General features: G+C 39.7%; 4 protein-coding genes across 7 annotated transcripts; 2 read left to right on the forward strand and 2 right to left on the reverse strand.

Moving 5' to 3' along the window:
* Positions 1-374: 374 nt before the first annotated feature.
* LOC127377014 (glutathione S-transferase Mu 3) lies at positions 375-5,177 on the forward strand. Its single transcript, XM_051424544.1, has 8 exons — positions 375-536; positions 2,210-2,285; positions 2,392-2,456; positions 2,542-2,623; positions 2,850-2,947; positions 3,033-3,128; positions 4,439-4,549; positions 4,756-5,177. The coding sequence occupies exons 1-8, from the start codon at positions 501-503 to the stop codon at positions 4,849-4,851; spliced, it is 660 nt and encodes a 219-aa protein (XP_051280504.1). The 5' UTR covers positions 375-500; the 3' UTR covers positions 4,852-5,177.
* On the reverse strand, positions 5,073-14,068 carry eps8l3b (EPS8-like 3b). Of its 3 annotated transcripts, XM_051424540.1 has the most exons (20): positions 13,923-14,063; positions 13,058-13,158; positions 12,658-12,773; positions 12,499-12,563; positions 12,254-12,412; positions 10,848-10,997; positions 10,600-10,685; positions 10,058-10,185; positions 9,730-9,854; positions 9,451-9,586; positions 9,243-9,319; positions 8,485-8,559; positions 8,252-8,397; positions 7,516-7,678; positions 7,042-7,082; positions 6,849-6,942; positions 6,255-6,365; positions 6,085-6,170; positions 5,855-5,987; positions 5,073-5,763 (listed from the first exon to the last, which is right to left on the reverse strand). In XM_051424540.1, the coding sequence occupies exons 2-20, from the start codon at positions 13,093-13,095 to the stop codon at positions 5,722-5,724; spliced, it is 1,971 nt and encodes a 656-aa protein (XP_051280500.1). In that variant the 5' UTR covers positions 13,096-13,158; positions 13,923-14,063; the 3' UTR covers positions 5,073-5,721. The 3 variants fall into 3 exon arrangements, with proteins under 3 accessions (XP_051280500.1, XP_051280499.1, XP_051280498.1); XM_051424539.1 differs by having other exon boundaries at positions 6,085-6,365; positions 13,923-14,068; XM_051424538.1 differs by having other exon boundaries at positions 8,252-8,559; positions 13,923-14,068.
* Positions 14,069-14,375: 307 nt separating this feature from the next.
* On the reverse strand, positions 14,376-18,377 carry atp5pb (ATP synthase peripheral stalk-membrane subunit b). Its single transcript, XM_051424543.1, has 7 exons — positions 18,228-18,377; positions 17,410-17,446; positions 17,136-17,281; positions 16,383-16,546; positions 16,038-16,163; positions 15,693-15,872; positions 14,376-14,635 (listed from the first exon to the last, which is right to left on the reverse strand). The coding sequence occupies exons 1-7, from the start codon at positions 18,253-18,255 to the stop codon at positions 14,558-14,560; spliced, it is 759 nt and encodes a 252-aa protein (XP_051280503.1). The 5' UTR covers positions 18,256-18,377; the 3' UTR covers positions 14,376-14,557.
* Positions 18,378-19,245: 868 nt separating this feature from the next.
* On the forward strand, positions 19,246-26,533 carry LOC127377012 (TRAF3-interacting JNK-activating modulator). Of its 2 annotated transcripts, none has more exons than XM_051424541.1 (13): positions 19,246-19,412; positions 20,166-20,718; positions 20,828-21,036; positions 21,145-21,172; positions 21,271-21,300; positions 22,821-22,916; positions 23,635-23,706; positions 23,982-24,122; positions 24,238-24,375; positions 24,457-24,592; positions 24,739-24,863; positions 25,443-25,559; positions 25,779-26,533. In XM_051424541.1, the coding sequence occupies exons 2-13, from the start codon at positions 20,299-20,301 to the stop codon at positions 25,980-25,982; spliced, it is 1,716 nt and encodes a 571-aa protein (XP_051280501.1). In that variant the 5' UTR covers positions 19,246-19,412; positions 20,166-20,298; the 3' UTR covers positions 25,983-26,533. The 2 variants fall into 2 exon arrangements, with proteins under 2 accessions (XP_051280501.1, XP_051280502.1); XM_051424542.1 differs by having other exon boundaries at positions 19,256-19,412; positions 20,297-20,718.
* Positions 26,534-27,087: the final 554 nt, after the last annotated feature.

Here is a 27,087-nt window from a genome sequence, read left to right on the forward strand (position 1 = left end):
TCGTGTTGTGGTAGTAAATAATAGCACAAACCCTCCTCATTTAAATGGCTGTGACTCCACAGCTTTATGTGAAAGGTGACTTAAAGATAATCCCTGCATTACTTCTGGTAGTGCAGTTAGCTATACTGTGGCTTTCATTGTGGTTTCTTTGTGTCATGGAAAAGTCTGTATTTGAACGACTCCATATATGTTTGGATAAAAACAGGATTTCCTTACACAATATATGGTGTCAGTTACCTACATGTCTCATGTCAGGTGCATATGAATAATAGCTTTCCAGCAGATTAGTGTATTCATGTTCACATACCATATGAATGTTACATAAATCCAAACAAAAGAACCGGTTCAGAGAGTGTGTGACCGCCCGGTTCACCCCGCCCACCAGCTCCGTCTGCCTGCCCACCTCACCTCTCTCCCTCTCCCTCTCCCGCAAGCGTTTCACACACTGCCGCTGCTCAAGTCTCGGTCAGCCACATTTTGGTACCCGAAAGTGATTCACAATGACAATGAAACTGGCTTACTGGGATATTCGCGGGGTGAGTTCAGCCGCCTTCTTTGTTTGTAAAGTAACAGCTGGCGGTTCACGGCTGCCGTTGTACCTCCACCGGAGCTCGACTTAACACAGGCTGTCAAACTCTTTGTATCTACGAAGTTACTGACATTTATTATTTTACTGCGTAATGTTTTTGTGTTTTATAATCATATAAGGTTAGTAGTTAGTTACGTTACGTTACGTGTTGACGCAGCCCCGCTCGGTAAACCGTTGCACGTGCTCCAAACGTTATCGTTATCGGTAACGTTAGCAACGACTACCACGTTCGAGTCAAACGTTAATGTTTTCTGCAGCTAACGTTAGCTTAGAGGTTAGCTTACATATTTAATCAACAATACGCGATAATTATCCGGCGTTCAGACAGTGTGAGCTGCTCTGCGTATGCGCAACGTTACCAGTGCAATTAAATGGCTCTAAAGTTAGTAAGGTGGGACATATATTTTAAAAACCGGACCTCTGAGTTGGCGTATACATTAATTAACTTAATTAACATGGCCATTTGCAAGTTAGCAGGAAATCGGTAGTTGAGAGAGTCAGAGCAGCGGGGCTTAAAGTTACATGCTTCATCCTGCAGACACTTGTGTACAAGGTTTAATGTTGTTTACGGTGTGTGCTCCGTTTTCTCAAGAGCCTACTTCTGATGGTGTGAGTTAGTTATTACCTGCCATGTTGTTGTTCAAACGATACTTCAATAAAGGGGTAAAAGGCCAAATCGATTAAGGTTTAACTATAAGTCTGTAGGTAAGGCAGCCTGCACCTAAAAATATACTATAATAATAATAATAATAATAACAGACTTGTTTTCAACGACTTGCTGTTGCTCTTAGTGGGTTTTAGTATTTTATCATCTTTTATTTTCATATTGTTTTATTCTGAACTGTTTTACCTTTTTGCACATATTTGCTATTGCCTTATATATTTTATTCGATTGCCATTTTATTGGTTTAATGTGCCTTTTTATTACTATTTCAGTGTCTTTTATTAGCTATTGATGTGCAGTACAGCACTTTAGTCCACGTGCTATATAAATGAACTTGATTTGATTTCAAAATATTTCAGGATAGACTATACTTGATGAATCGGCTTCTCTTAAAAATGTCAAAATAATGTGAACTCCCCTCACAAGCACTTAAAAGAGCACATTTTATTTGACCCACATGGTCCCCAAGGTTAAAATTTGATTAAACCAGGCAAACTTGACATTTGAGAAGCCTTGTTTGGTGTTTTGTGCTTTAACTTGATAAACCCCTGACATTAATTTGATAGGGTAGAAACAGGTGTGACCAGTGATTAAGTCCATTTAGTGTAGCAGAGCCTTTCCAGTGAGTCTACATGTACAATAGCAACAACCCTCACTCTGTTTGACCTGAATGAAACCGAACCTTAATTAGTATTATTGGTAACACCTTTGTTTACCCTACTGTTTCATGTCCAAATTTCTGCTGTAAAAAGCTTCAAATTAAAATTGATCTGTTCACATATTAGTTTTTTTGTTTTTGTTTTTGTTTTTTTACGATAAATCAAATAATAATGACATTAATTATCTGAAATTACAATAAAATTTTTAATGCATGCCATCTGCAGACATGTGTAAACATCATAAACAAATCTGAAATATCAGCCTCTCACACGTCTCATTTTCGGACACTTCTGCAGCTCGCCCAGCCTGTCCGCCTGCTGCTTGAGTACACCGGCACCAAGTATGAGGACAAGTTTTACGTCTGTGGTGAAGGTAACTTACCTGTTCAACTAACAACAAACACCTGTTACAATTTAAACCACAAGTGTCTGTACAAAATACCCACTTAATCGTCTGACTCACATTTTTCTCACATTAGCTCCAAACTATGACAAGAGCTGCTGGTTTGATGAAAAACCCAAACTTGGAATGGACTTTCCCAATGTAAGTGAGTTTAACTTGTGAATATTTAGTGTAAAGCAGGCGAACATCAACTAATAAGAGTATTGTGATTAACATCTCACCGTAGCTGCCCTACCTGGAGGATGGAGACAGGAAGATAGTGCAGAGCAATGCGATCATGAGATACATTGCTCGTAAGCACAATTTGTGTAAGTATTGTGTGTTTATTCCACATATTAATATTTTGTTCAAAAGGGTTTTTCATTAGTTTCATCTCCTTTTTCATTCATTGTAAACATTTCAAAATAAATCTTCAAAAAGTTTCAAATACAGTGCACACCACATCATTTTCATGTAGTTATATATTCCAGGTTTTAGGTGAAGTATCTCAGTCTGTATGCTTTGAGTGTCCCAGTAAATCTGATCTGATCACAGGCGGAGAGACGGAGGATGAGAAGGTCCGTGTGGACATCATGGAGAACCAGGCGATGGACTTCAGAAATGGTTTTGTGAGGCTGTGCTACACTGACTTTGTAAGTACTACATTAAAAGTCAGTGAATGTGTCGTTTTACACCTTTTCCTCTCCACTAACGCCATCATCACCCATCTGATATCAGGACAAGATGAAGCCCGGGTACCTTGAGGCACTGCCAGGCACACTGAAGCAGTTGTCAAATTTCTTGGGAGACAGGAAGTGGTTTGCTGGTGACAAGGTATGTTATCCCTTAAACATGGGAGGCTTTATACGTTAATCATTTTTAAAGCTGCCTTACACACAACAAGCTGAAAACCACAGACATTTGACACATTATGGAGTTGATACCTTATGGTGAGCATAGACAATTGCCTGTTTAGCCTTCACATTTGGAGCTTGAGAAATATAACTGGGTCTTGAGTTGCTAGATATTCCCGTGTTCACCGTTTAGTGACTCATTTTGTGTGTCTGCCACAGTGCAGTGTAGTGTACAGTAGATTTATACAAACCTTTTTGACTGAAAACAGCTGCCTGCTGTTCCTGGGAACTCTGTTGATTCAAACTGATGAGATGAGACCAAGTGTGAACCTACCGTGACGTCACCCATTGGATGGTGTTGTATAGGGTTGGCCAATTGGACAAATATATTGTCTATCAGCGATTGTCCATCTCCAGTTTTATTTGGCCGACCTTTTTCGTTTTATTTTGCTAATTTAACGGTCTGCCTCCAAGGAATGAGAGCTGCTGCACAGAGGCGCAGTACACGCACTGAGCCAAAAAAGGGTGAGAGGAAAAACAGCTGTTGAACCGGCTGTTTTTCACATCTAACTGCAGTGAATGAAAAGTTTATTTCAACTTGACTGACAACCGAGGATACAGTAACAAGGTCATTTACAGAATATTTTCTATCTAACACAGACAGTTAGACACCAGAGTTGGTGATTGTTGGAACAGTGCAAAGACTAATAAAGTTGGTTTGGTGAGTTTTATTTTGTTCCTGTCGCGTTTGAATGAAGTGTGTTTTAAGATTCCTTAACAAGGTCATTGGTATAAGGAGTACAGTCTAGACCTGCTCTATTTGTCCTGAGATAACTAATATAATTAGGCGTTTTACAAAATACAATAGAATTGAATATAAGAGAGAAACTTGAATTAAAAGGTGTACAGTTGTATTTTCCTATTTAATAAAAAAATATAAGACAATGTTTTTCTTTTCCTTTCTTGACTTTTTTGTTGGTTAAAGTTATTAAAAATGTTGCCCAACCCTAGTGGTGTACCATTTTGAAGCCTCGAGTTTGGCTTTATGGCTGCTCCCATGTTGGTTTTTGCTACCAGAAGTGGTGACGTACACAAGTTGTGCTGCAATCACTGGTTGCACTTGTCCATAGCAGGAAACAATGGCAGCCTGCCTGGTCACACATGTTCTTGTATTACAGATACATGCAACTAATTCTACTGAATTTACTATTGATGCAGCTTTAAAGTCTAGTTTGAGCCTTTATTTTGCTTTGAACATGTGTAGTAATGTACCTTTTCTCTTTACAACAGATCACTTTTGTGGACTTCATTATGTACGAGCTGTTGGATCAACACAGGATGTTTCATCCTACATGCCTGGATGACTTCAAGAATCTCAAAGATCTTTTAGACCGATTTGAGGTGAGAATGAGACAGCACTTCCCACACTGACAGTTACACTCAGCAAATAGAAAGTCCTGCACCTCTTTGTGTCTTCCTGTGTGTCTTAGTGTGTCTGTGATGTCCATAGGTGAATAGAGTTTAACTGCAGTTGCTTCTGCTGCTCTTGCCCTGTTAACAGTATAATGCAACTCACAATGGTTTGGTACAATTACTTCTCATCATAGGCTCTGGAGAAGATTGCTGCCTACATGAAGTCCGACAAATTCATGAAGACTCCTGTCAACAACAAGATGGCCAAGTGGGGAAACAAGAAAGAGTAAAAGACGATGCATTTACACCTTACAGAAACAATGAAAAGAACCAAGTTCCCAAGTGCAACTCAATAATGTAAATTCAGGACTAGAGAAAAGTTGTTCTGTACTTTGTCTTTTTATATCCTGTTAACTAGTTTAAGGTCCTTGAATCACATGTATCACAACATTTAGTCAGGTTAAAACCACTTTAGTTGAATTGTGCAAAAAGAAAAATCCAAGTCTACTGATATTATGAAGATGAGTAGAAACTTTAATTTGAATTAAAGCACTTAATGTCTTTATTACAACTGAAAGAGATTTGATTTGACAGATTAAAGTAAATCTTTTACTGACTTTGTTTCTTCCAGTTTATGACTCAATTTCAGCATCACTTTCTGTACAATACACAACATTTAAGAATCAATTAAAAGAAAATGGAATATGTGGTATAAGTTAATGAAGCAAAAGAAACTGGGTTTTATACAGTGCATCTAATAATGGTTAACTACAGTTTTAAATCAATCCAACTGTAGTGTAGTTACATATTTTTTGGTTTAATCACATTTGGGAAGACTATACACAATTTACTTAAAATAGCTAAAGGGAACATAAGTGAAATAAACTATAGTAAAGATTAGATGGAGTAAATAGATTCTTTCTTGTCCTTTCAGGGAAATTTGTTGAGTAACTTCCAACTATTGCTGCTGGTGATAAATTATCTAACAGACATTTCATTCACTTAAAGTTCTTGGTCTTAAATAATACAAATGCTGAAAGCAGCCCCTCACATAAGATAATTTGAGATTAAAGATTTAATTAGAAGCTAATGATTCCAGATGTCTATCTGTGAATGCAAAGTCAGGGGAAAAGGAAGTGAAGGAGCAGTGAAGCAGGTTGTTAGTATCGGCCGTTGTACATGCTTGATGGTTCACTGGCGAGCTGTAGGAAACAGGATAAAACGTTACTGATGTGCCGCAGTTAGAGGGTCTGTGTGTGTGTCCATATGCGTATCAAATGACATGTTACTTACTGCAATGGCTGACTTAATGGCCTGAAGCTGGAAGAAGACCTTCCCTCCCTCTTCTGGACACACAGTCCTTATTTCATTCTTGGTCATTCCCAGAAGCAGCTGACCAGTCAGCACCCCGAGGCTCTTCACAGTGCTGCACATAAAAAGGCACAAAACACACAATATCTGACTTCATCGTGCAGTTCAAACATCTTATAGTTCCCAGTCCCTCTGCAGATTATTTCACTCACATTCTAGAGAAACCTTTGTACTCCAGCCAGGCTTTGACCTCTGCAGATGTGGAGGTCATATCTAAGGTCACTGGACCACGAGTGTCCTGCGGTGAGGGAGAGCAAAGGGAATTAAATGTGAAATCTGTGAAGTGGTTACCCGGCTGTGAGCTGTGTGTCAGTGGGCTTACCGGTAGATCGTCCATGGGCGCGTTCATCGGCTCCAGAACGTTCTGAGGAACATTGCCCTCCTCCTTGCGGCTGTTGCGAACGAGCCACCACTGCTTGGATTTCTGAACCACCTGTAAAAGAAAAAAAAAAACAGAATCAAACATCTCAAGCACCTGAATGTTACTACTGACAGTAAATACATTTAAATAGAAATGAGGCTGGATACAGAATAGTGTATCAGTGCAGTATGTGAAGACTTAAACAGGTTAAGCTGGTATTTACTGGGCTGCTTTCTAGTGCTAGATTTTTGTTCTCTTTTAATTTTCACTGAAATGCAACTCTCTTATCAGCTGTAAACACAATGGACAACAAAGATTAACCCTAAAAAATAACCATTAGTAAACAGCCAGTTATTAGTTCTAATAGTAACAATTATATCAACAACAAAAAAAGGTTTTTTGATAAAGGTTTTTGGTCTCTTTTTTTCTATTTATTTGCAATTAAACCAGGATTTTAAACAAAAGTCAACTGGACTTTTGGATTATTGGTAACTATCATATGACACAGATTTAAATCCAACTCCAGCGGTTATTGTAGCATCTTTGTCATCTCACCTGAACCACGTCACCCTTCATAATGCTCAGCTCCTGGCTGTTCCTGGCCATGAAGTCGTAAATGACCATCATGTACAGGGGAGGTTCACTGGGACTGAAACCGCAGCAGACACACACATTGTGATTCACATGACCAGTTTTCGCAAAAAATATGATCATAAAGCCACATTTACTGCAGTGTAAAAATGCTTACTATATTGGTGGTGGTGAACTCCATGGACCGTTGGTCATAGGCTGTAAAAGGCATAAAATGCAACATGATGAGACTACAGACTTGTGATAATAGCTTCACTGGCGCTTTGAGAACTTACATATCAAAGGTGGTGACTGCCAGATGGTAATTCCACTTGTGATAGCCACTTAAAAAATAGGTAGTCCATTTCAGTGGAGTTGATTATGTAACTTAAGCCACTGCCAACTTCTCAAGCAGAGTGTCAGGATACTTCATTTAACACTCAGCTAATGAATAACAGTTACTGAGCTGCTGAAAACAACAGGCCTTAATCACCAGCACTGTAATCTACCTTATGGGAAAACTCATTTAGCGACGGCTGGATGTGTAGTCGTGCCAGGTACCTAATATATCTGCTAGAGCACCGTTAACACAGTCCCAAACGTAATGTGAAACCAGAGATAAAGGTGGGTAATTGTGTCAGTATGGGTCTACCTCTTCGGGATGGCGTTGGCCAGGTGGGATGCGCTGGCTGTTGCTCCTGCTCATTGGACCGTTCTGATAAGGGATCGGGGAAGGCCTGTGTGAGGGTGGAGGCGGCTGCCAGCCATCGTAGAACTCTGGGATGTACGATGGGACATCTTCTGGCCATCTAGACCTGTGAGGCGACAGGAGGGCAGAAATTGTGTAAAAGTAAAACCAAAAAGGAACCAGCTAATGCTTGAAGGGACCTCTTCATTCAAACAAAGGTTACGCAACAAACAATAAAAACCCAGATGTCAGCCGAGTTTATGAGCCGAAGTTAAAGGAATAGTTCAACCTTCTGTATGGTTGATGTGGCACTGGACAACAAGTGTCCTACTGGAAAAATGTTTACAACCTGGCAACCCTAAAGTTGTTCTTACTAATGCTGATAATAAAGCATCAGTAAATTATTAATGAATCCATTAAATTATTATATATCCTTCACAGTAATTCTCAAGTAGAGTTTAACATCTTAAAACTGAAAAGAGCAGTAGTTCCAAATAAACACACTCCTGTTTATCATTTCCTCTATAGCACATAAATGCAACATTACCTCTGACCTATATTTACATATCAGCAAACACACACACACACACACTGTTCCCTAAGTTAGGGCGTGCCAGGGCAGGTATAGGTGCACTCACAATCAGAGGGCTATATATGAGACGTAACAAGAATTGTGTGAAGGTGATAAACGTTGCATTACCTGGGGAGGTTCCAGCTGTCTCCCAAAGACCTCCACAGGTTGTCCTCCTCCGGGTCGACAACCTGACTGAGCAGCCGCAGGGCTGCCACTGTCAGCAGGGGGGAGATGACAGTGGGAGGGAGGTCGGCAGGATACTGAGGCACAATCTGTGGAAAAATGGAGGAAGTAAGTATCAACTGTTCACATTTAAGTGTAGAAAAATATGAGACAAAAATTAGTTTAGAAGAGCTCACCATGGCCAAGTTACCGAAGAAGATGTGGACATAGTCAGGAGCAGTGGGGCCGTTCAGCGACCCGTCCAGCTGGCCCTGAAATATAAAGAGTCTGTCAGTCACACCTCACTGCTTCCTGCTGCAATCAATCGGTCCACTCAACACATTAGAGCAGCGGTTCCCAACCACTTTTCTATCACTGAGGAAAGTGACGACCTCTGACTAAGTGACATATTTTATGGATATATATTCAGTGTGTAACAATAACGGCACATAACAACTGATGAACTGTACAATGAACACAAATAGGGAACACAATAACTGCAAGAGGGTTGTGTAAAACGAGGGATTTGGATTCATTTTGAGCAGATTATTTCCTGTAAAAATTAATCTGAGATTCATAAACTGGAAGAAACTTTTCTATACCATTATCTGCCTGAATTATGTATTTGTGTTGTTTTTTAACAGTCATACATATTTATTAGGCTTCTTTTTTTTCAGACAAATTCAGTGTTTTCTTCTCCCTGACACTTTAGATCTTAAATAATAATCTAAACTTTAAAATAACAATTGCATTTAGTTTTCTTCACAGAAATGAACACAAAGCTGAGATATAGCTATGCTGTGTGTATTTCTTAAAATTAAGAAGGCCCCGCGTCTCCCTTGTGAAGCTTTGGTGACCCCCAGGTTGGGAACCACTGCATTAGAGCATTCACCCAAACCACTCTGGTTAACGTGTTTCCTGTGGAGACATTAAAAGATGTGAAATAAGTATTCACCAGCAGATTGAATCCATATTTGATTTTCTGAAGACAGGACACATATTCCTCCCATGGTGGCAGACTGACAGCTGGGGCTGCAAGACAAAACACTTATCAGACACAAACCTCTGTGAGTGTATCTGCACCTATAGGAGGTCTCTCCTCCAGTAATTACTTAATTTATCACATGTGCCCGTGAAAAGATAAAGTGAAAGAAGATTATTACCATATTTCTTTGACTTTTTCTTCTTAGATGCATTTTTCTTTTTGCTCTGGTCTCCTTTCAGTGAAGGTGCATTCGCTACAGTCGACACTTTGCCCATAAAGATCTCCAAGTCATTTAGAACATGGTTAAAAATGTCCTGAGATCACAAGCATGAAACAAAACATAGATTAGACATTCTGTGGCCTGTAGGAGCTTTTTATCTACGAGTATGTTTTCCTTGACATGAGAAAGATGATCTAGCTATAACTTCTGTAGAGACTGTTAGACTGCAGTACTGACCGTGTTCCTCGCTGTGTCTGTTGGCACAGGTGACAAAGGGACCTCTGGGCTGATCTGTAATTCACGAAGGTCGGGAAGATGCATCACTGGTTCTTGTTGGGTGTAGCGTGTAGGGGCGAAATTCTCTATACAGCAACAAAATGAATGAAGAGACAAATATCAATATGACTTCATTTCAGGAGAATATTTATACATTATAAAACATACTGCATGGAGTTTATGGCTGAACCTGTCTTAATAAATGTAAATGTCAGTTGTACAAAAGCCCAATTAACGCACCATTAAAGATTTCTTTCATATGCTTAGAGTAGATCAGATAAAGCTGTACCTGGTTCTCTCCACTGTGGGGGCGGGTGTTCTGGTGGCGGTGGGGTCCTCTCTCGCTGCACAGGACGAAATCCAGGCTGCCGGAAACTTCCCAGAGCTTGTTGCCCGATGATATTTTCAAGATTACTCCTGGGAACATTAAGGACGGACAGCAGTCAACCTATTTTACTGTTCCAATTTCTTTATTTGTCCTAACTGTGCTTTCTCTTAATGTGATTTAATCTCTGTTAAGACCAGGAGTGTCCAAACTTTGAAAAATGAAACTTCATGGTGGGCTGCGGACCAAAAGCAAACACCTATTGTATTGTATTGTTATGGATTGTATTGTATTGTATTGTTATAGTGTTGTTAAGATGCAGGGATCCCAAGTGTGCCTCTGCCCACCATGCTCAGATTATGAGAAATAATAAAGAAAAAAGTGCTGATATATTCAAATATATATATATATATATATATATTGTTATGTTTTCGCTAGAAGGCCAAATCAAACCTAATGGCAGGCCAACTTTGACCAGCCCTGGTTTAGACTGTGCTCATGTGTACCTGATGTCAGTCGGCTCTCTCCGTGGTTCCACAACAGCGCCTCCTTTTTGGACGGCCTTATCCAGGTCACTCTTGATGAGCTCCGCCTGGAAAAACAGACCTGCTTTAAAATCCAACTCCTACACGACACCAGCAATGTTATGAAATAGAGATAATGGTCTCAGAGAATGGCCTTCATGTCTGACTAACACGTCCTCCCTCCTCTGGAGGCTTTCAGCAGGTCAAAGGTCTGGTTGAATGTGACTCACCCCAGTCTCCTCACACTGGAACATGAAGACCTGGGGATTGTGTTTGTTGCGTTCCTGCACTGTTACTGTCAGAAGAGAGTTGTAGGCGCAGCTATCCAGCACAGCTTTGGTTTCCAGGATGCAAGCCAATGGTAGCAACTCCAGCTCTGCCTTTAGAGTCAGATTGAACAGGACAGGTTTATGAGAGAGAATACAGTTAATTATCAATATTGGTCAGTATTTACACACTGTTTTCTGACAAGGTTGTGTCCATTGCTCTTCTGATTCTTGTTTCTAGTTCTCATTCTTCTTATTATATATTATTTCTCAATGTCAGACACTGGATGCCTGTTTCCGTCTTCACTTATCTCACTGAGTGTACATCAAGATAATGATAGAAATAAGTGCAGGACTTTATCATTCTTTCCCTAACAAGTTTTATTTTTATTTGAATGTTTTCAATTAACCAAAAACAAATGCTTTTAGATTCACTTCATACTGAGTGAAACATGGAAAGTAAATGCAAAAATGCCACCAGATGTTAATAACGGAACATTTTTTAATAATAATAGATAATAAGTAAAATAATTATAATATAAAAGCTGTGTTTTATTGACTGTGAGGTAAAATGTGCTCTTTAATAATGTAGGATTCCTAATTATTTTTAATAATCTGAGCATTGCAGTAAGAGTGACTCTATGCACAGGAAGTCAGTCAATTAAGAGAACTTGTTGTTACCATGTCTCATTTTAACATTCAAGTATAATAGGTGTTTGATTTCTGGCCTGTGACTAACCTGCTTAAAATAATACAAATTTTCATCAGCTTCTTTTATCAATTGTAGCACTTGTTAAACTCATTAGAGATGTTCAATATTTGTACCTGTATCTACATACTAAATATAACTTTATTTTGTAAGCCTCTCATTTTGCATATAAACCATCAGAACATCCTTTTAAGACTTTGCAAGATAATAAGCAGCTATGTGAAATTGTAGTTAAAACAGTTTTGGTTGTGTCATTTTGCTTAATGCTTCATTCACATTTCATCCTTTTGTGTACTTTTGGTTTAAAGCTACTTTTCTTGATTTTGGCTCGCCCCAGTTTAATTATATTTTAGTCTATAGTGTGCTTCCAACTCTTTGGCAACAGTTTCCTCTTGACAACATCCTGTGCATAAAGCCAGGTTCATCCAACACATTTGGGATGAATTTGAACACCAACCGTGAGCCTTATCACCCAAAATCACTTCCCTGACCTCTCTAACGCTCTGGTGGCTGAATGGGAGCAAATCTCTGCAGCCAGGTCCAAAAATAAGAGTCACGTCTCCCCATTAGAGTTGAGGCGGTCACAGCAGCATATTGCATGTGAGGAATGTTATGCTGTCCATATACTTTTGGCCATGTGCTGTACTTGTTTAGTACCGACCTTCGTCTCAATGTCACTGAGCAGGAGATATCCTCCCTGAACCTCGATGATCATCTCCTGCGACCACAGACGACCTTTGGCATCCAGCCTCTTGAGTTTAGCCACGCAGCTGTCCACTGTCTTCAGCTCCTGGCCGTCGAGCTCACAGGTGAACAGGTGCTGTGGAGTCAATGTAGAGGGTCATGGATGAGGAGAGCTGAAAGGTTGTACTGTCAGTAGCTGGGGCAGATTTCATACTTATTTACCTCCACTCTGACGTGAAAGTTGTCAGATTGTCTGTTCAGCGTCTCAGAGTACTCCTTTCTCTGCACTGGTGGAAAGAACATTGACAACAACATTGTTAAAAGAAATGTAAAAAAAAAAAAAAAAAGTTAAATAAGATGAGTTTTAATGAGTGAACATACTGTATATTGACTTTCCACTAGGTCTGGACATGTTGTTTCTCTGCAGTGGAGACTGCCTGAGGTCATCTTGTTGGACAGCCCATCTCGGCTGAGGGAGGTCCTCCTTCGAGAAACCCCTGAAGCATAATAAAAGGTAACTTATCAGACAGGAGTGGGGCACAATCATGGGGCTGTGGCCAGCCTTACAACCTGATCGTCACCAGTGACTAAAAGATAAGCCATCCACAGCCCACAGTTCACAACAGCTGCACAGTTACCACAACACAGCAGTGTTTTATCATGAAAGGGTGTGAACAGGTGGGAAGAGCGTTGTAAAGATCTAAACATTTTTGCTCAAAAGCTTAATCGAATAAATACCAGTGATCCGTGAACCTGAAAGTGAAATTAAACTTTTACTGACCTTGGGGAATAAGAGAAAGGTCCGCTGTTTCCATACATTTTCAAACTACAACGTCCGGCTGTTTTGGAGTTAAAAACTTCAGATTGGCAAGAATCACTAACCTGTAAGAAAAGATATTTCTCATGCTGACAAATGACAACAGCAGCAGCCCAAATTAGTTTCATATTAAACCAGGACAGGTGGTTGCGTAGATACACTCTTCACATAAAGGTACAAAGGATTTGTTTACTCAGTTGGTATGTTTACAGCTTAAAGTGAGACTATATATCTTTTGAAATAACGTATTCTGCCTTTTACAAATTAAATGTTGAATTCAGAAGCAATAAAATACACGGTATCCCAGTTCAACACACAGTTCAACACATTCAGCAGTTTTACTGCTACAACCTGGTCGGTTATTTAAGGGTGGTTGTTAGAAAACTTAACACAGATTGTTTTGAATGTTATATAATTACGCTATTGCCCTGTGTCACTTGATGACTCAGTGGCTTATTCAGCCTAAATTACAAAGTTTTTCTTTAAAATTGAACTTGAAATGAAAATTATGCAATAATAAAGCAGTAAAAGGGAAATGTGCTGTCAGTTACACAACCTGTTATAAACCCAGTTAAGATTAACCAAGTTACAATAATTATTAATCTGTATAATGAAGACTTTACACTGAAATACCATTTATGCTGATACAAGACTCAGTTTGATGTATTAAGACGTTAAAGACACAAATTCAACAAACACTTGCTCCAATTTAGCAAAGTAACACATCATAAATACAACATTTCAACTGTCACATAGTTTCTGGATTAAATGTAGGATTGTCAGATGAGTTTACTCTAAATCACATTTACATAATTCATCCAGTTATTACCCGTCAGCGGCAGCTCTGCTCCGGTGTCATTGTTCCCTTCTACCAAGACCGTTCACAGCAGAAAGCACCTGTTCCTCTCACAGCTTACAGAGAAATTTCCTTGACTTCCTGCTTGAAGGCACCAGGATCAAAGTGCAAGGACGGTAATGACGGATGAGGAGGGTTGGCCCGCTTTGCCATCTGAGGCTATTTGAGGTATGATGGAAGGAAGGCAGCAAATCTGTGACCATTATGAGTGCAAAGGTTTAGAAATGCTTCACAGTATCTCCTTCAGAGATCAAAGGTCTTAAGTGCCCCAGAAAATGCTCTTATGCAATCACCAAGCTTAAGCGTAATCTATTGCAGCTATAAAACTGACGGTAAGTACATTCCAAATACACCTAACATCATTGAGAAAATACACAAAGAGAAATAAACAAACATTGCTTGAGGTGGAAAAACACAAGTAGCCAGTTTAAGATGAATAAGAGAACCATTTATTTTACTATCTGACGTGTAAATACTGTACACACCCATAATATTGACAGAGACCATCTTTAAAGAGGAAATTGTTTATTCTGTAAAGAAAAAGTGAACGTCTCGTCTTGGGACAATGAGTTGGGGGTTAGAGAAGTCTTCTCTGAAGACTTGACAGTTTAGGCTCTAGCTTGAGCCTGGCTGGCCTTCGCCAGAACCTTCAGGTCTGTGATGCACTTGGCAATGCTCTCTTTCTCCTGAAAAACACAAAAACATAGATATGAAGCCCTGAAGTGTCGCCTCGTTGAAGTCTGTACAATTCAATACAGCAGCAGGGGCCTGAAGATCGGGAAGGAAAACCCCATAACTTTCTCACAATAAAGATAATTTTACTGTTGTGAATTGTGTTAATAGTGATTCTCTTACATTGGAAGTACATCAATAATCAAACAATCAACAGGAAAGGTAAGTTTTTGGTACTATTGCCGATAAAAGGGTGAGCTCCAAACAATTATTTTATTTGATACATTGTTTGAAAAAAGCCAAAAGCTCTGGAAGCTTAAAGAATTACCTAAATAAAATACAATGTAAAATCGGCAAAGTTGAATTAAATGAGGAACTGATCAAAGAAAACAGTATCTATATAATAATATATATTATAAAATATAACATCAGTATTTTTTTATGGAGATAATATTTGAAATACGGGATCGTCTGATATTGGAGGACTAAACGTCTGACATCGTTCACATTTAACACCTATTACATTCTCAGAACGTTGGTGAAACACCGGCTCCTACAAAAAGGTGTTGCATTGTGGGTTATTTGTAGCCCCTTAATGTTTAAATCCTGTACTGTGCTTGTTATCATTTACTCATTGTGTCGTCCCAGTCAACGTGTGTGTATGTGTGAAATCAGAAGTGTCACAAATTCAGAGTTCGTCCAACTGGGAAATATGGTCACAACTCTCCTTCTGTTCCTGAGTTATGGTATAGAATAATGGTCAAGGACATTACGGTGTCACAGTGAAGTTGACCTTTGAGATATATATTTACATATACAATTGAATGGATTCTTGAGTTATGAACAAAAACATGTTTGTCAAGGTCATTTTGAGGTCACAGTGACCTTTGAGTCAAAAGTGTCACCAATTCACCAGCTGACCAATTTTGAATTATGGCGTTTCGTGAGGTCGCAGTGACCTTTGACCACCAAAATCTACATCAGTTCAATCTTGAGTTCAAGCCGACATTTGTGCAAATCTGAAGAAACTCTCGAGGCGTTACTGAGAGGTCGTGCTTGCAAGAAACTGACCTGCTGAGGAGTGATGCTGCTGACGACATTCTTCTCCACCCAGCTGACCAAGTGCTCCTGCTCCATCCGGCGGTGGAGGTTCTGCAGGGCGAGCTGGTACTCCAAGCGCCTCTTCACCTCAGTGGTCACCATGTGTAGCCTCTCTCTGTAGTTGGTCTCCAGCAGCATGGCCACATTGTTCTGAGAGAGAAAGAGGAGTCCATGAAACCACACTGTAGAAATATCTGGTCTACACTGCTCCAATTGTTGGGAGTAAGCAGGTTAAATTCCCTCTTATATACTTGTTCTGTACGAAGCAGTACATTATGACCAGTGACAATAATTGAGAATAAAAATGGTGCTTACCCTCTTAGCGTCAAAGAGCATTGATCTTCCCTCTACTCTCCACTGTTCCTTCTTCTCATCCTCAATAGCCTGAGTAAGCACAGATATGGCCTGGTCTTTCACCTCCTGAGCCTTGGCCACTTTTTCCTGCAAACACACACAAGCAGGATCACAGAGGTGCTCACAGAGGTTGTACACAAAAAGAAGACTAATTTTATTTGACTGATCAAAGAAATTACAAATCATCTGTCCATTACTTCAAACACCACAAGAGTAATAAGCATCCACACACTCCAATCTGAAATATTTTCAAACTACCTCAGAAAAAAAAAAAGATAAAAACACTCAATATGGTTGCCAGCCTACCTCGTTCAGTTTGTCAGCAAAAGCTGCAACACTTGGACCAAATTTCTTGACACCCACGACGATGATGGTGCCTATTGAAGCGGCAGCAAAGGTCTCATGGTTGATGACGTAGAGTTCCTTGGAAAGCAGGTAGACAAGGAGGCCAGTGCCCAGCATGTAGGGTCCTAGTGAGAATAGGAAAAATGTACAAATCTTTAAAATCGTCAATGAAACGATGTTCATACACCAGCTAATTTAAGAAATATATAACACATTAAATTAAGTAAAAAAACATCAACAATGACACCTAAGGCACACAGCTCTGACTTTGGGCTTTTGATGTGTAAAGTTTTTCAGACAGACAGTGTCAACGTATGTAGCATGGGGTCAAGCTGCATTAATTTTTTAATGTTTAAAATTTAAAATTAGGACTTTTATTTGCCACCGTCTTATCACATGAATTGCACTGCACTATATATTATATTCTCCTGTTAATCTGTCTTTATTTTAAATCATGTTTTAGTCTGATTCATGTAAAGCACTTTGAATTGTTTGTTTATTCCAAGGTCTACTCAGATAATATCTTTGGGTTACCTAATGCTCATAGCTAATGAGAATGAAGGGTACCATTTTTAGAGTAGCAATTAAAATTGGAATTCATTATTTCACCTGCGTGAAGGGATACAGAGATACTCAAATGATCAGCGGTTCACTTAAGATCTTTTCATGACAAATTAAATAACCAAAAGTTAAGTCTGCATTCTGGTGACTGACCTGTGACTCCAGTTTTGGGGTACAGGAGCTGGAAAAGCTCCTCTGGGAAGAGTCCATGACGGACTTTGCCTCCCGTCTCTGGCAGAGGGGGCACTGGGGCCAGACTCTGGGACGTTGTGTGCAGGGAGCGAGACGCCTGGACCAGACTGTGGGAGACAACATTATTAAAAGCTTTGACAGGGACAGCCCTCATAGGACTTGTATTCCTTGTTGCTACAATGCATCACTGTGTTAGTAACAAATACAAATAAAATAACTGCTAAAAGACACATACCCAGCTCCAAGGGGGCCACTGCCTTTGAGGGCACTGGCTGCAAACAGAACAAACAATGACATGAATTCAGGGCTGCACCAAAAGCTTGTTTTTCATTCATTCAAGTTTATTCTGTTATTTATTATTATAATCAGCACCTCTTTAAAAACAGCTCGAACAAAAGCAAACCATTATAACATTTTTGAAGACTGTAGTGTTGATGTAACTAATAGACTGGCAACGAAGTGTTTAAGTTTAAGTTTACTAAATAATTACTAAAGGTCAGCAAAACCCTGTTAAAGGATGAGGCCACTTCAGTAACAGCACATCAACTAAACGTCCAGTAGCATTTAGACTGCGTTTAAATGAGCAACTTGTGAACGCATTATAGTGGAAACACACATTTGGTGGACTTGCATTGTGAATCCAGTAAAGTTTGTCCTCAATAGAGACGTAAAGAACATAAAACCGACCAACGCCAGCTGTCAATAGGTGACATTTGCAGTCGTCCGGAGCTAACGCTAGCCACCGTTAGCTATCGTAATCTAACGTTAGCTGTAACAGACCGTTGTGGTGTCTGCTGGACAACACAGAAAGGACTACACACGTATTAACATCATCAATAACTGTGGACATGAATGCAACCGAATAAACCAGCTACAGTTTCAGTGTTTATTAGTTACACTAGCTACCCACTGCTAGGATTAGCATGTCTCATTCCACGCGCGGCCTTCACTTTACCCTTCAGCTTCACTTTCATTGTTTCTCCTCTCTGACAGTCTGACGATGCAAAACGTGAGTTTGTATCCATCATCTTAAACAACAACACTGGTGCATACCTGAGACAATGACGAGCCTGGACAACATGTTTGAAGTGATGAGTTTCTCGCTGACACCGGGCACCCTTGCTTCGGCCTCTTCGTGCCCTTCTGCAAAGAGCCACAAGGATGGCGGATACACGAGATATCCTCCTGAAATATCGCGAGAGTACAGCCGCTCTCCTCAGAGTCGTTACGTGAAGCGACCGCTATATGGCGCTGTGTGCAAAGATAAAATGTGTCACTGCCCCCGACGCCGACTTTGGTTTCATTTAGGTAATTAAGCTATAATTAAGGAGTTATATATGATGCTAAGATCCAGGGTTTTGGGTTATTTAATCTTGGAAAAGCTCCTGATTTTAATCAGAACTGTCATTAAAAAATGTATTGTATCAAGTCCAGGCTCGTTTAAAATAAACTGTGCACAAATATTTATTCCACTTATGGTCTTGAATGTAAATAGTATTATTATTGGGTTTTTTTTTAAAGCCTGAATGATGTCTAATAGCCTATAAAGATCCAGGTTCACGTTGAATTCAGGCCAGTGGCTTTGGCAAAGTTACAAAGCTTTAAAGACCTGTAAACACGCAATCAAGCATGCTCAACATAAAAACAATAACAGGTATATTTTAAAATTATTCTTTTTTTTTAATAAGCTTGTAATAATAAAAAATAAATAAGTCTGTTTAATGCAAATAACACACACACACACACACACACACACACACACACACACACACACACACACACACACACACACACCACCAGTGAATGATGAAGCTGTTGATGCTCTGTGTAGTCCCTTACACCTTCATCAGTCAGTAACCAAATCTACTGAAAACAAGACTGATGTTAGTTTTAAAAAATGTAAATTTCCAAGAGGCAACCACACACACTGCACAGCTCTCTCGCCCGTGTGGTGTCTTTAACCCCAGACTGCATGCAGGGGGAATTGGCTGGGTCTGTGTGTAATCTTGGGGCCCACCCGTGTATGGCATCAGTTTGGTGCGAGTGGCTGCTGAGATAGAGGAACATATGACGCTGTGGTTCTCTTCACTTCCTGTAAAGTTATGCTCAGCAGAAACAGCTACATGTGAAACACAGACAAAAAAACCCCGCACACTATTTCAGAGGAGTTAGAAAATGGATAATTTCTGAAGCACCTCATGGAGACATTTTCCCCCACTGAATGAGATGGCGTTATAGGTAAGGTCTATCACGTTTTGTTGCTTATTAAAGCCACAATTTGTCTTTGCATTATCTCGTGCATTCTCCCTCCGCAGCGTCAATCAACACATCCCAGGGCCTAGTCTGTCTTTAATAACTCTGGTCAGCGTTAAAGGAGCTTTCTGACAAAATACAACCACAGTGCAACACCTACTATTACTATTTACCATTAACATTACTACTAAAAGCACTACTGCTAGTAGTATTACGAGAGCTAGTACTACTGTAGCTGCTTCTGCTGCAATTCATCCGCATGGTCCACAGAGAAAATGCATCTCTGTGCAAAGCAGAGCGTCTTAAATGTAAAAGATGCTGTCAAGGCTTCACATTCTGCTTTATTTTATGCATTCTGCTCACACAGGACTGACTTTATTTATTTACTTTAAAGTCTCTTGAGATTAAAATATCAGGCCAGTATCAGAGAAAATACATATTTATACTACCCAAGCATGAGAACATATTTCAAACACTTATAGTGTTTATGTGAATATGAAGAAAAATACGAAATGTTATATCTTCAAATGAACCATCTGAGTCATCATTTTGCACCTGCAGCACTTAAAAAACGTATTTTTCAGCTACCTATAATATTTTATATGCATCAGTAAATTCATTTCATACTGTATAGTGCATCAACATAGTTGATAATTAATCTCCTGATACACTGTGGTTATAGGCTCCTAATCATTCATTCTTTTGCCTGCTCTGTTTTTGCCACATAAAAACACTCAGACCCAGCCTCCACCCTGCCCTGCGGTTACTCCTCTACCACCATTCCCATCAACTGACCTTCCCCTGCTAACCCTAACGCAGTCCTTGTGTTGCGCCTGTGGGTGCAAACCTGGTTTCCTGTCTTCACACAGCCATGGACGCCCTGACTATTAGGGGAATACAGGTCTCCCCAGTGAGAGACTTCGACCAAATAGTGGAGATCAGAGCCGAGAAACATGAACACCTGCGAGGACGTAACAACGTGACTTCATGTCGCAGCCCTACGAGAGAGTTTAACACAAGACTGATAAAGAATGAACTGAAGGAAAAGAGGCATCTGGAATTTCTGAGGAGGAGATCAGTGAGCCCAGAGCTGTGTGGTGTGAAGCCCACAAACCGGTCTAAGAAGACACAACATTCACCAGAGACATTTTCAATGAAACATCAGTCATCATCAATCAGCAAGTCAGAGACACTGTATACAAATATCCAAAATACTCCTAAAGCTAATGGATATCCAGTGATTTTAACACCCAACAGCAACATAACTGATGGCCCAGGCAGCAGGAAATGGGTAAACACAACACACACTTTGACATTATTAAGAGTGTTATTTCACCAGACCAGAGTTTCTTCTCCCCACGTCCACAGGGAATAATACCTGCATCCTCTTCTCTCCTCAGGCTTCGTTATGGCCCGAACAGGTAACACTGATGAGGCAAGAGAAAGGCCATGTAAGGGTGCAAGCATCTACCTCTACGTCAGCGGTACAGGAGTCAAACCAGCACTTTTTACTCTCTCGCCAAATAGAAAAGATTCAACACAAATTCTCTGTCCAAACTGAAAATATTGTTCAAAAAAAGATACTGCGAGAGACCAGCGTGCAGACAGAGTGAGTTTCATTTAAATCTCCCTGAAACATTTAATTTCAAGGTTTATATCAGAGTCAGCTGTGATCAGTGTTTTGTATTTCTATAATGAGATATTTCCTTCTGTGCAGGTCGGGTCTTATCACTGTCAAGGAGTCAGTAAGTTTCAAACTGTTTGCTTTATTTAGTCTCATTAAATCATTTAAAATGTTACCAAATTTAACTGAGTTTCTTGTCTCTCAACTCTCACATAATAGGATGTGCAGCGGTTAGCCGACTACTTGCAGGTAAAATTTTCAAACTGACACACTTGATTGATGATATAACAACTTTACTTTATGATTCAGCCCACATTTTACAGTGTCATTTGATTGTGTGAATCAAGTGCTCATAAAATACTTACTGGTTCCTACTGGTACTTAAAGGTACACATAAAGAAGACAAAACTATATTGAACAAGGAAGTAACAACTGTACAGAGGAAATATACCCAATGTACCCAATATTTATTACACTTGCGTTACATTTATTACACTGGGTAAAAGCAAAGGGCAAACGTTGTGTTGTACTTTCACAATAAGGAACATCACCTACACTGGAGTCGGTCCAAACAACAGACTCTTGCAGGCCAAACCACTCGTGCAGTGAGCTATCAAAACTGTGAATTACATAAGAGCCTAATAGCTGTTCAGGTTCTGCAGAATATCAGTGTTAAAGGGGCTGTTAGTGAAATTGGCCTTTTGGTTAACTTCCTGTCCGTCCTCCAGTCCCCTCCCTCCTCCTCTTCCTGTTCTCTCGCTTGATTGCCGACTGGAGAAAGTGGAAACAGGATACAAGAAAATGTATTGTGTTTACTGCAGAGGGACTGGGACAATATCACAACAATATCCCTAACAGTAACTTTAAATATTTTTGTAAATAAAACTAAATTAATTATTTAATTAATTTACAAAAATAATATAATTTATTTCTCTTTTCTTCTAAAATGTTACTTCCTTGTTCCCCATAATCCCCAAGTAACCACTAAGGCCACGGGCCATTTCTCCACTATCCCTCCCTCTGGCCCACAAGATATTTTTTTAATAATTATTTTCTGGTTGTTTCATGTAAATTTGAACTAACAATTCATTAACATTTAAAATAAAAACACAAGTCTACTTTTAAAAATGTATTTTGTTTGGCTGAAGTCAAACGGCCCGCCAATGTGTGCGAAGGGTTGATAAGGAGAAAGCAGGCTTCAGGTCTTCTATAATGAGGATATAACATAATAATATAAAATGTATATAAACTGATATTTGCATAGTTTTTAAGTATGATTTGAGGAAATATTATATATTACCCTTTCTTGTAATACTTGACACTGAAGTGGCCCTCCTATGAAATGACAATAGCACTGTACTAACAAACACTACACTAAGTATTTTATTGGTATCTGATTCATACAACAAAACTACACTGTGAATGTATTTTATAAAGTGTTATCTTGAATTCATAAATAATACAATCCAGCATTTCTCTAATCACACATTGGTTTTGATCTTTGATCTGAAGGAAGCTACTTGGTTTGGGTATGACGTGTAGCTTATGGTGGCTAACGTTAGCAAACTTTATCTAGATTTCCTGCTATTACTGAAGTAAGTTGTGTGACTTTATAGTGCTTCTCTGCACCAAACAGTGGGAAGTCAAAATAGACTATTACTATTTAATTTGCACCCAGTACGTGAGAGCATCATTTATTTTAAACATGAGGTTAATACATTTAGCTACGCTCAGTAAGTATCTCTCTTCTTCTGTGTGTTTCCTGTCAGGAGGCCCTGTGGAGAGAGGAGGCAGTGAAGAAGAAGCTGGCAGCCCTCCAGGACAGCACGTCAAACCTCGTGAACTCCTCCAGCAAAATATGGACTGTAAGACTCTCCATCTGTATGCACACACTGTTTACATAAATGCACCCAAAGTGTTCCAGTCTCCAAATACCAAACCCATCTTTCTTGTTTTATGAGGCCGTGTTGTTGCTGTTCATTTCTCTTTGTCTGCTGGTTGATTCGACACAGAGAATGTGTTTGTCACAGCTGTGTACACACCAGTGTATGGCAGCTGCTACCTCAGGAAGGCCTGTGCAGACTGTGGTTTGGAGCTTCCTGCTTCCGCTCCAGCCTATACCGCATAGGATGAGTGCAAGCTGTCAGTCTTATACAGGAAGGGCGTGGTAGTCAGTAGCTTATAGGTGCTATGCATCCTCATTAGCTCTCTTTTGGCTTCTCAGACTGTAATGAATGAAGGGGAAATACTGGTGTTTCCCTTTTTTTATTTTATAGTTTTTTAATTTGGGTTTGAAAAGCTGAGGATCTAGAAGCTTATTTAGTGTAAATAATTTATGTTTTTCATCTGTCTGTCTGTTGTTTTTCACTCAGGTATGTTATCATTAGGAAACTATTATTTTGCACACTTGCACATGCACATCACATTGTGATCTGTCTTGAGGCTCACTGAAGTTCCCTTTATGCACCAGTGAGCGCGGGCAGTGACAGAACACGCTGTCACAGATTTTGGTACATGAAGCATTCATTTTCCATCTGCAGGTTACAGCGTGACAGTCAGTCATTTCCTTTCTCACCCACACAGGCTCGCTGCAGTGAAGACCTACTGAGAAACAAGATCAAGGCTCTGGAGGCGCAGCTGCAAGTCTGCCTGCAGGTAAGAACAGAAGCTGGTGATACAGAGGCAACCTGGTGATGATTTTTTAATCATGCAATGGGAGTTTTTTATGTTTGAGTTGATTTATAATTGTTATATAAAACAACTCAAACATTTTGTCCTTCCTAAAACAGCCAACCCGCTCTACACTTTCACTCTGTCATTCAGTGATAGTGTGCAGTGCAGTATCTGAGCATGCTCATATGTGGTATTGGTTTGCATCTCACCACGTAAGCATTTGCAGGTTTAACTCAGCGGTGTTTGGTCCTTTATAGAAGTTTCCCAGGGATGGAGTGAAGAAACTGGTGCTACAGATGGAGAAGCAGAAACTGGCGTATGAGGAGAAGGCCTTGGCTGCCTTGCAGAAGGCCACACAGGACAAAACAGAGGCGCTCACCAAGGCTGAGGCAATGCAGGTCAAATATCCAGCTTTTAACCTCTATCTCACTCTGGAGAAAGACACATTAACGTCACTGACTTATTTGGGTTTTGCATTGATAGACGTGTGGGTTTTTTTTTTTTTGCCACCAGGAAGCGTTAATTACAGCAAAGGCAGAGGCACTGAGATGGGAGAGCCTTTATGAGGATCTGAAGATAAACTGTGGACAACTGAGGGAGAACCAACTCTTCAGCAATGAACAGCTGCAACAGCTGCACAGCCAAGTGGAGGTACAGGATAGTCCGTGTCCTTGTTGGTTCAGGAGTTTATGATTTGTAAATGGCTGTGAAAAACATATGTGTCCTGTGCAGCTGTCCAGAGCCAGAGAGGACGAGCTGAGGGAAGAGGTGGTGTCATTAAGACAAGAGAAGCAGGAGCTACAGTACAACATTTGCCTGCTGGAAGGGAAGAACCAGATGTTAAGAGAGGAAATTCAGCACCTTAAAGGCAAGACACTTAGACCTCAGAGTCTGTTTTTTTTTTACTTTATATGGCAGTAATTGTGAAACTAAACACCAAGTTCTCTTTGTCGCTTTTAAAATGACTGTAGAGGCAACATGGATAATTTATTTAAACTACTGTTTATTTCCTAGAGTGCAGCAATGAGACCCAGGACTTGATTGAGTCAGAGGAAGCAGAGCAACAACTGAGGAGAGACTCTCAGGTGGAGGAGCAGCTCCGTCACACTCAGGAGAAACTCCGACTCAAGGAGAGAGAGGTAAACTGGGGCTTTATCACAGTACACTGGAACACATTCACAAGCTTCATGTTTAATAATGACAGCTACAAAATAGATATCCATGAGACCACAAGTGCAGAGACTGTTGCATAATGTTTGTTTTTACAAAAACTGATAAACATGCTTTAAATAATATGTGCAGAAGGTCATAAATCAGTTGTTTTAGAATAGTCTACTTCTCCATTCTGTGACCATATAAATCTTAAATAACTTTTTTGAGTATCAAAAATATTATGATACTAATATTCATGAAGATGCTTTTAATATTACTTGTCCTCGTTTCTGGAAAACATTGTAAAGGTAAAGGTGCAATCTCTTGCTTTACACACATGTTGAAAAAAAAAATTATGCATTTTTGAACATCACCTGAATTGTAAGTATGTGTGTTTGTGTGTTTGTGTGTGTGTGTGTGTGTGTGTGTGTGTGTGTGTGTGTGTGTGTGTGTGTGTGTGTGTGTGTCTGTGTGTGTGTGTGTGTGTGTGTGTGTGTGTGTGTGTGTGTGTTGTGTGTGTGTGTGTGTGTGTGTGTGTGTGTGTGTGTGTGTGTGTGTGTGTGCAGTGCGAGGAGCTGCAGACAGAGCTGCATGTCATGGAGCAGGAGTGTCAGTCCAGCCAGGCCCGGCTGTCACAGTGCAGGGATGAGCTTCGGCAACTCGGCCAGCGCCACAAGAGACCGGTGAGTTGTGTGTGTGTGTGTGTGTGTGTGTGTGTGTGTGTGTGTGTGTGTGTGTGTGTCCTTGCTATACTCAAATGCTCTCATTCATCCATACATTATAAACTAACAGTTATGAATTGTTTTATACTTTATGTACCAATATGTATTTTGGACTTACTTACATATGTACATTATGCAGCAAATGTAGTAAAAGAAGTCTTCTCCTCCCTCTTTGTTTAGACGCGGCTGTGTGGCTCCTGGTGGAAGGTGTGGATGTTCTTCCTTCTACTCCTCGTTGTGGTGGAAGTTGCCCTGCTGTGGCTGTGGTATCCTCCTTTCAGGGAGCAAGTTGAAGATCTGTACTCAGACATAGAGACACGCATTGAAGACTATCTAGTGGAAATGGCCTCTCCTCAGCACTCAAGCTGTTTTAGACCAATATGATAATGGCACTGCTCAGGAATGTTATTTTTATTGTTGCTTTTGTTTTAAAATAAGGCTATTTTAGGATATTAGGATATAGTTTGTTGATATTTTTGTATTTTATACTATTTCAGACTTGGAGCGTGTGTGTATGTGTGTGTATGATGTGTAGGATCTTCAAATACAAGTGAACACTTAAAGTGTGAAAAATATAACAATGTTTGCAACAATTACAAGATGTTGAAAGCACTATCAGCGCACAAGTCAGCTGAGGTTAATAACATTTTAAGAACCTGTGATGTTTGTGTCAACAAAATAGGGAAAAATGAGGAAGTATCCTCTTTACTGTAAACAGCTTATTTAGTCAAAAGCGCCACCTTGAATTATTAGAAAAGACATATAAAACATCAAAAGCACTTAAAATGAAGATAAAATATCACAGTAATGCTTTCAGCTGTTGTGGTGACATGCTGGGGAGTTGTTTTAGATTCACTGCTGGGGGAGTAAGCACTCAATAAAAGAGCCATTAGAGTTTAATATTATAAGAAATAAAGAAATATTGTCATACGAAATGTTACTGTTTGTCGAGTTTTCTTTTGAATGTTGTCTGAGTAAGATACCCAAGGTCTCCATTGTGAAGACATTATTAGGAAGAACCACAGTTAAATTGGTCAGAGAGGACAGTTTATGGGCTTACTGCATGGAAATGGGATTTCATTTGCTGTCTCATCGTTACAACAGTATCACTGATTAGTGAGGAACAATCTTCATCATCCATTGACCAACATTAATTCCCCTGTGGGTAATATTTTATCCTACTTGGGGAGTGAAACTTTCTGTGAACCACTAGACTGTGAAATCCACTTTTACCCTCTAAAATCTCCCCTACAGACAGTCTCCTACACTGTCTTACAAAATCCCAACATCTCCATATGAATATATTGTAAATAATAAAAGTGAAAACTTCTTGGACCACTGAATGTTATTTCTAGGAGACGGGGGTTGCTGTCTGACCAGCTTCAACTACTTTACAAGTTAACAATAAATAATTGACATTTGTAGAAGTGTTGGAAGACGTATTTATATCCTTCACTTAAGTAAAAGCAGTAATACTACACAAAAAATA

This window comes from Dicentrarchus labrax, unplaced genomic scaffold (assembly GCF_905237075.1).
Source record: "Dicentrarchus labrax unplaced genomic scaffold, dlabrax2021, whole genome shotgun sequence".
NCBI classification, from domain to species: domain Eukaryota; kingdom Metazoa; phylum Chordata; class Actinopteri; family Moronidae; genus Dicentrarchus; species Dicentrarchus labrax.

Excerpts from the sequence above, each read along its gene's own strand:
- LOC127377012 (XM_051424541.1), top strand. The coding sequence starts at position 20,299 with ATGGACGCCCTGACTATTAGGGGAATACAGGTCTCCCCAGTGAGAGAC. Across the intron at positions 21,173-21,270 it reads TTATCACTGTCAAGGAGTCA|GATGTGCAGCGGTTAGCCGA; the intron begins GTAAGTTTCAAA and ends CTCACATAATAG. Across the intron at positions 24,593-24,738 it reads GGAAATTCAGCACCTTAAAG|AGTGCAGCAATGAGACCCAG; the intron begins GCAAGACACTTA and ends TTTATTTCCTAG.
- LOC127377014 (XM_051424544.1), top strand. The coding sequence starts at position 501 with ATGACAATGAAACTGGCTTACTGGGATATTCGCGGG. Across the intron at positions 537-2,209 it reads CTTACTGGGATATTCGCGGG|CTCGCCCAGCCTGTCCGCCT; the intron begins GTGAGTTCAGCC and ends ACACTTCTGCAG. Across the intron at positions 2,457-2,541 it reads TTGGAATGGACTTTCCCAAT|CTGCCCTACCTGGAGGATGG; the intron begins GTAAGTGAGTTT and ends ATCTCACCGTAG.
- eps8l3b (XM_051424538.1), bottom strand. The coding sequence starts at position 13,095 with ATGTATGGAAACAGCGGACCTTTCTCTTATTCCCCAAG. Across the intron at positions 12,774-13,057 it reads CCTTTCTCTTATTCCCCAAG|GGGTTTCTCGAAGGAGGACC; the intron begins GTCAGTAAAAGT and ends ATTATGCTTCAG. Across the intron at positions 5,764-5,854 it reads CCATTAAGTCAGCCATTGCA|CTCGCCAGTGAACCATCAAG; the intron begins GTAAGTAACATG and ends TGTTTCCTACAG.
- atp5pb (XM_051424543.1), bottom strand. The coding sequence starts at position 18,255 with ATGTTGTCCAGGCTCGTCATTGTCTCAG. Across the intron at positions 17,282-17,409 it reads AGTGGCCCCCTTGGAGCTGG|TCTGGTCCAGGCGTCTCGCT; the intron begins GTATGTGTCTTT and ends TGTCTCCCACAG. Across the intron at positions 14,636-15,692 it reads GCAGCATCACTCCTCAGCAG|GAGAAAGAGAGCATTGCCAA; the intron begins GTCAGTTTCTTG and ends TGTGTTTTTCAG.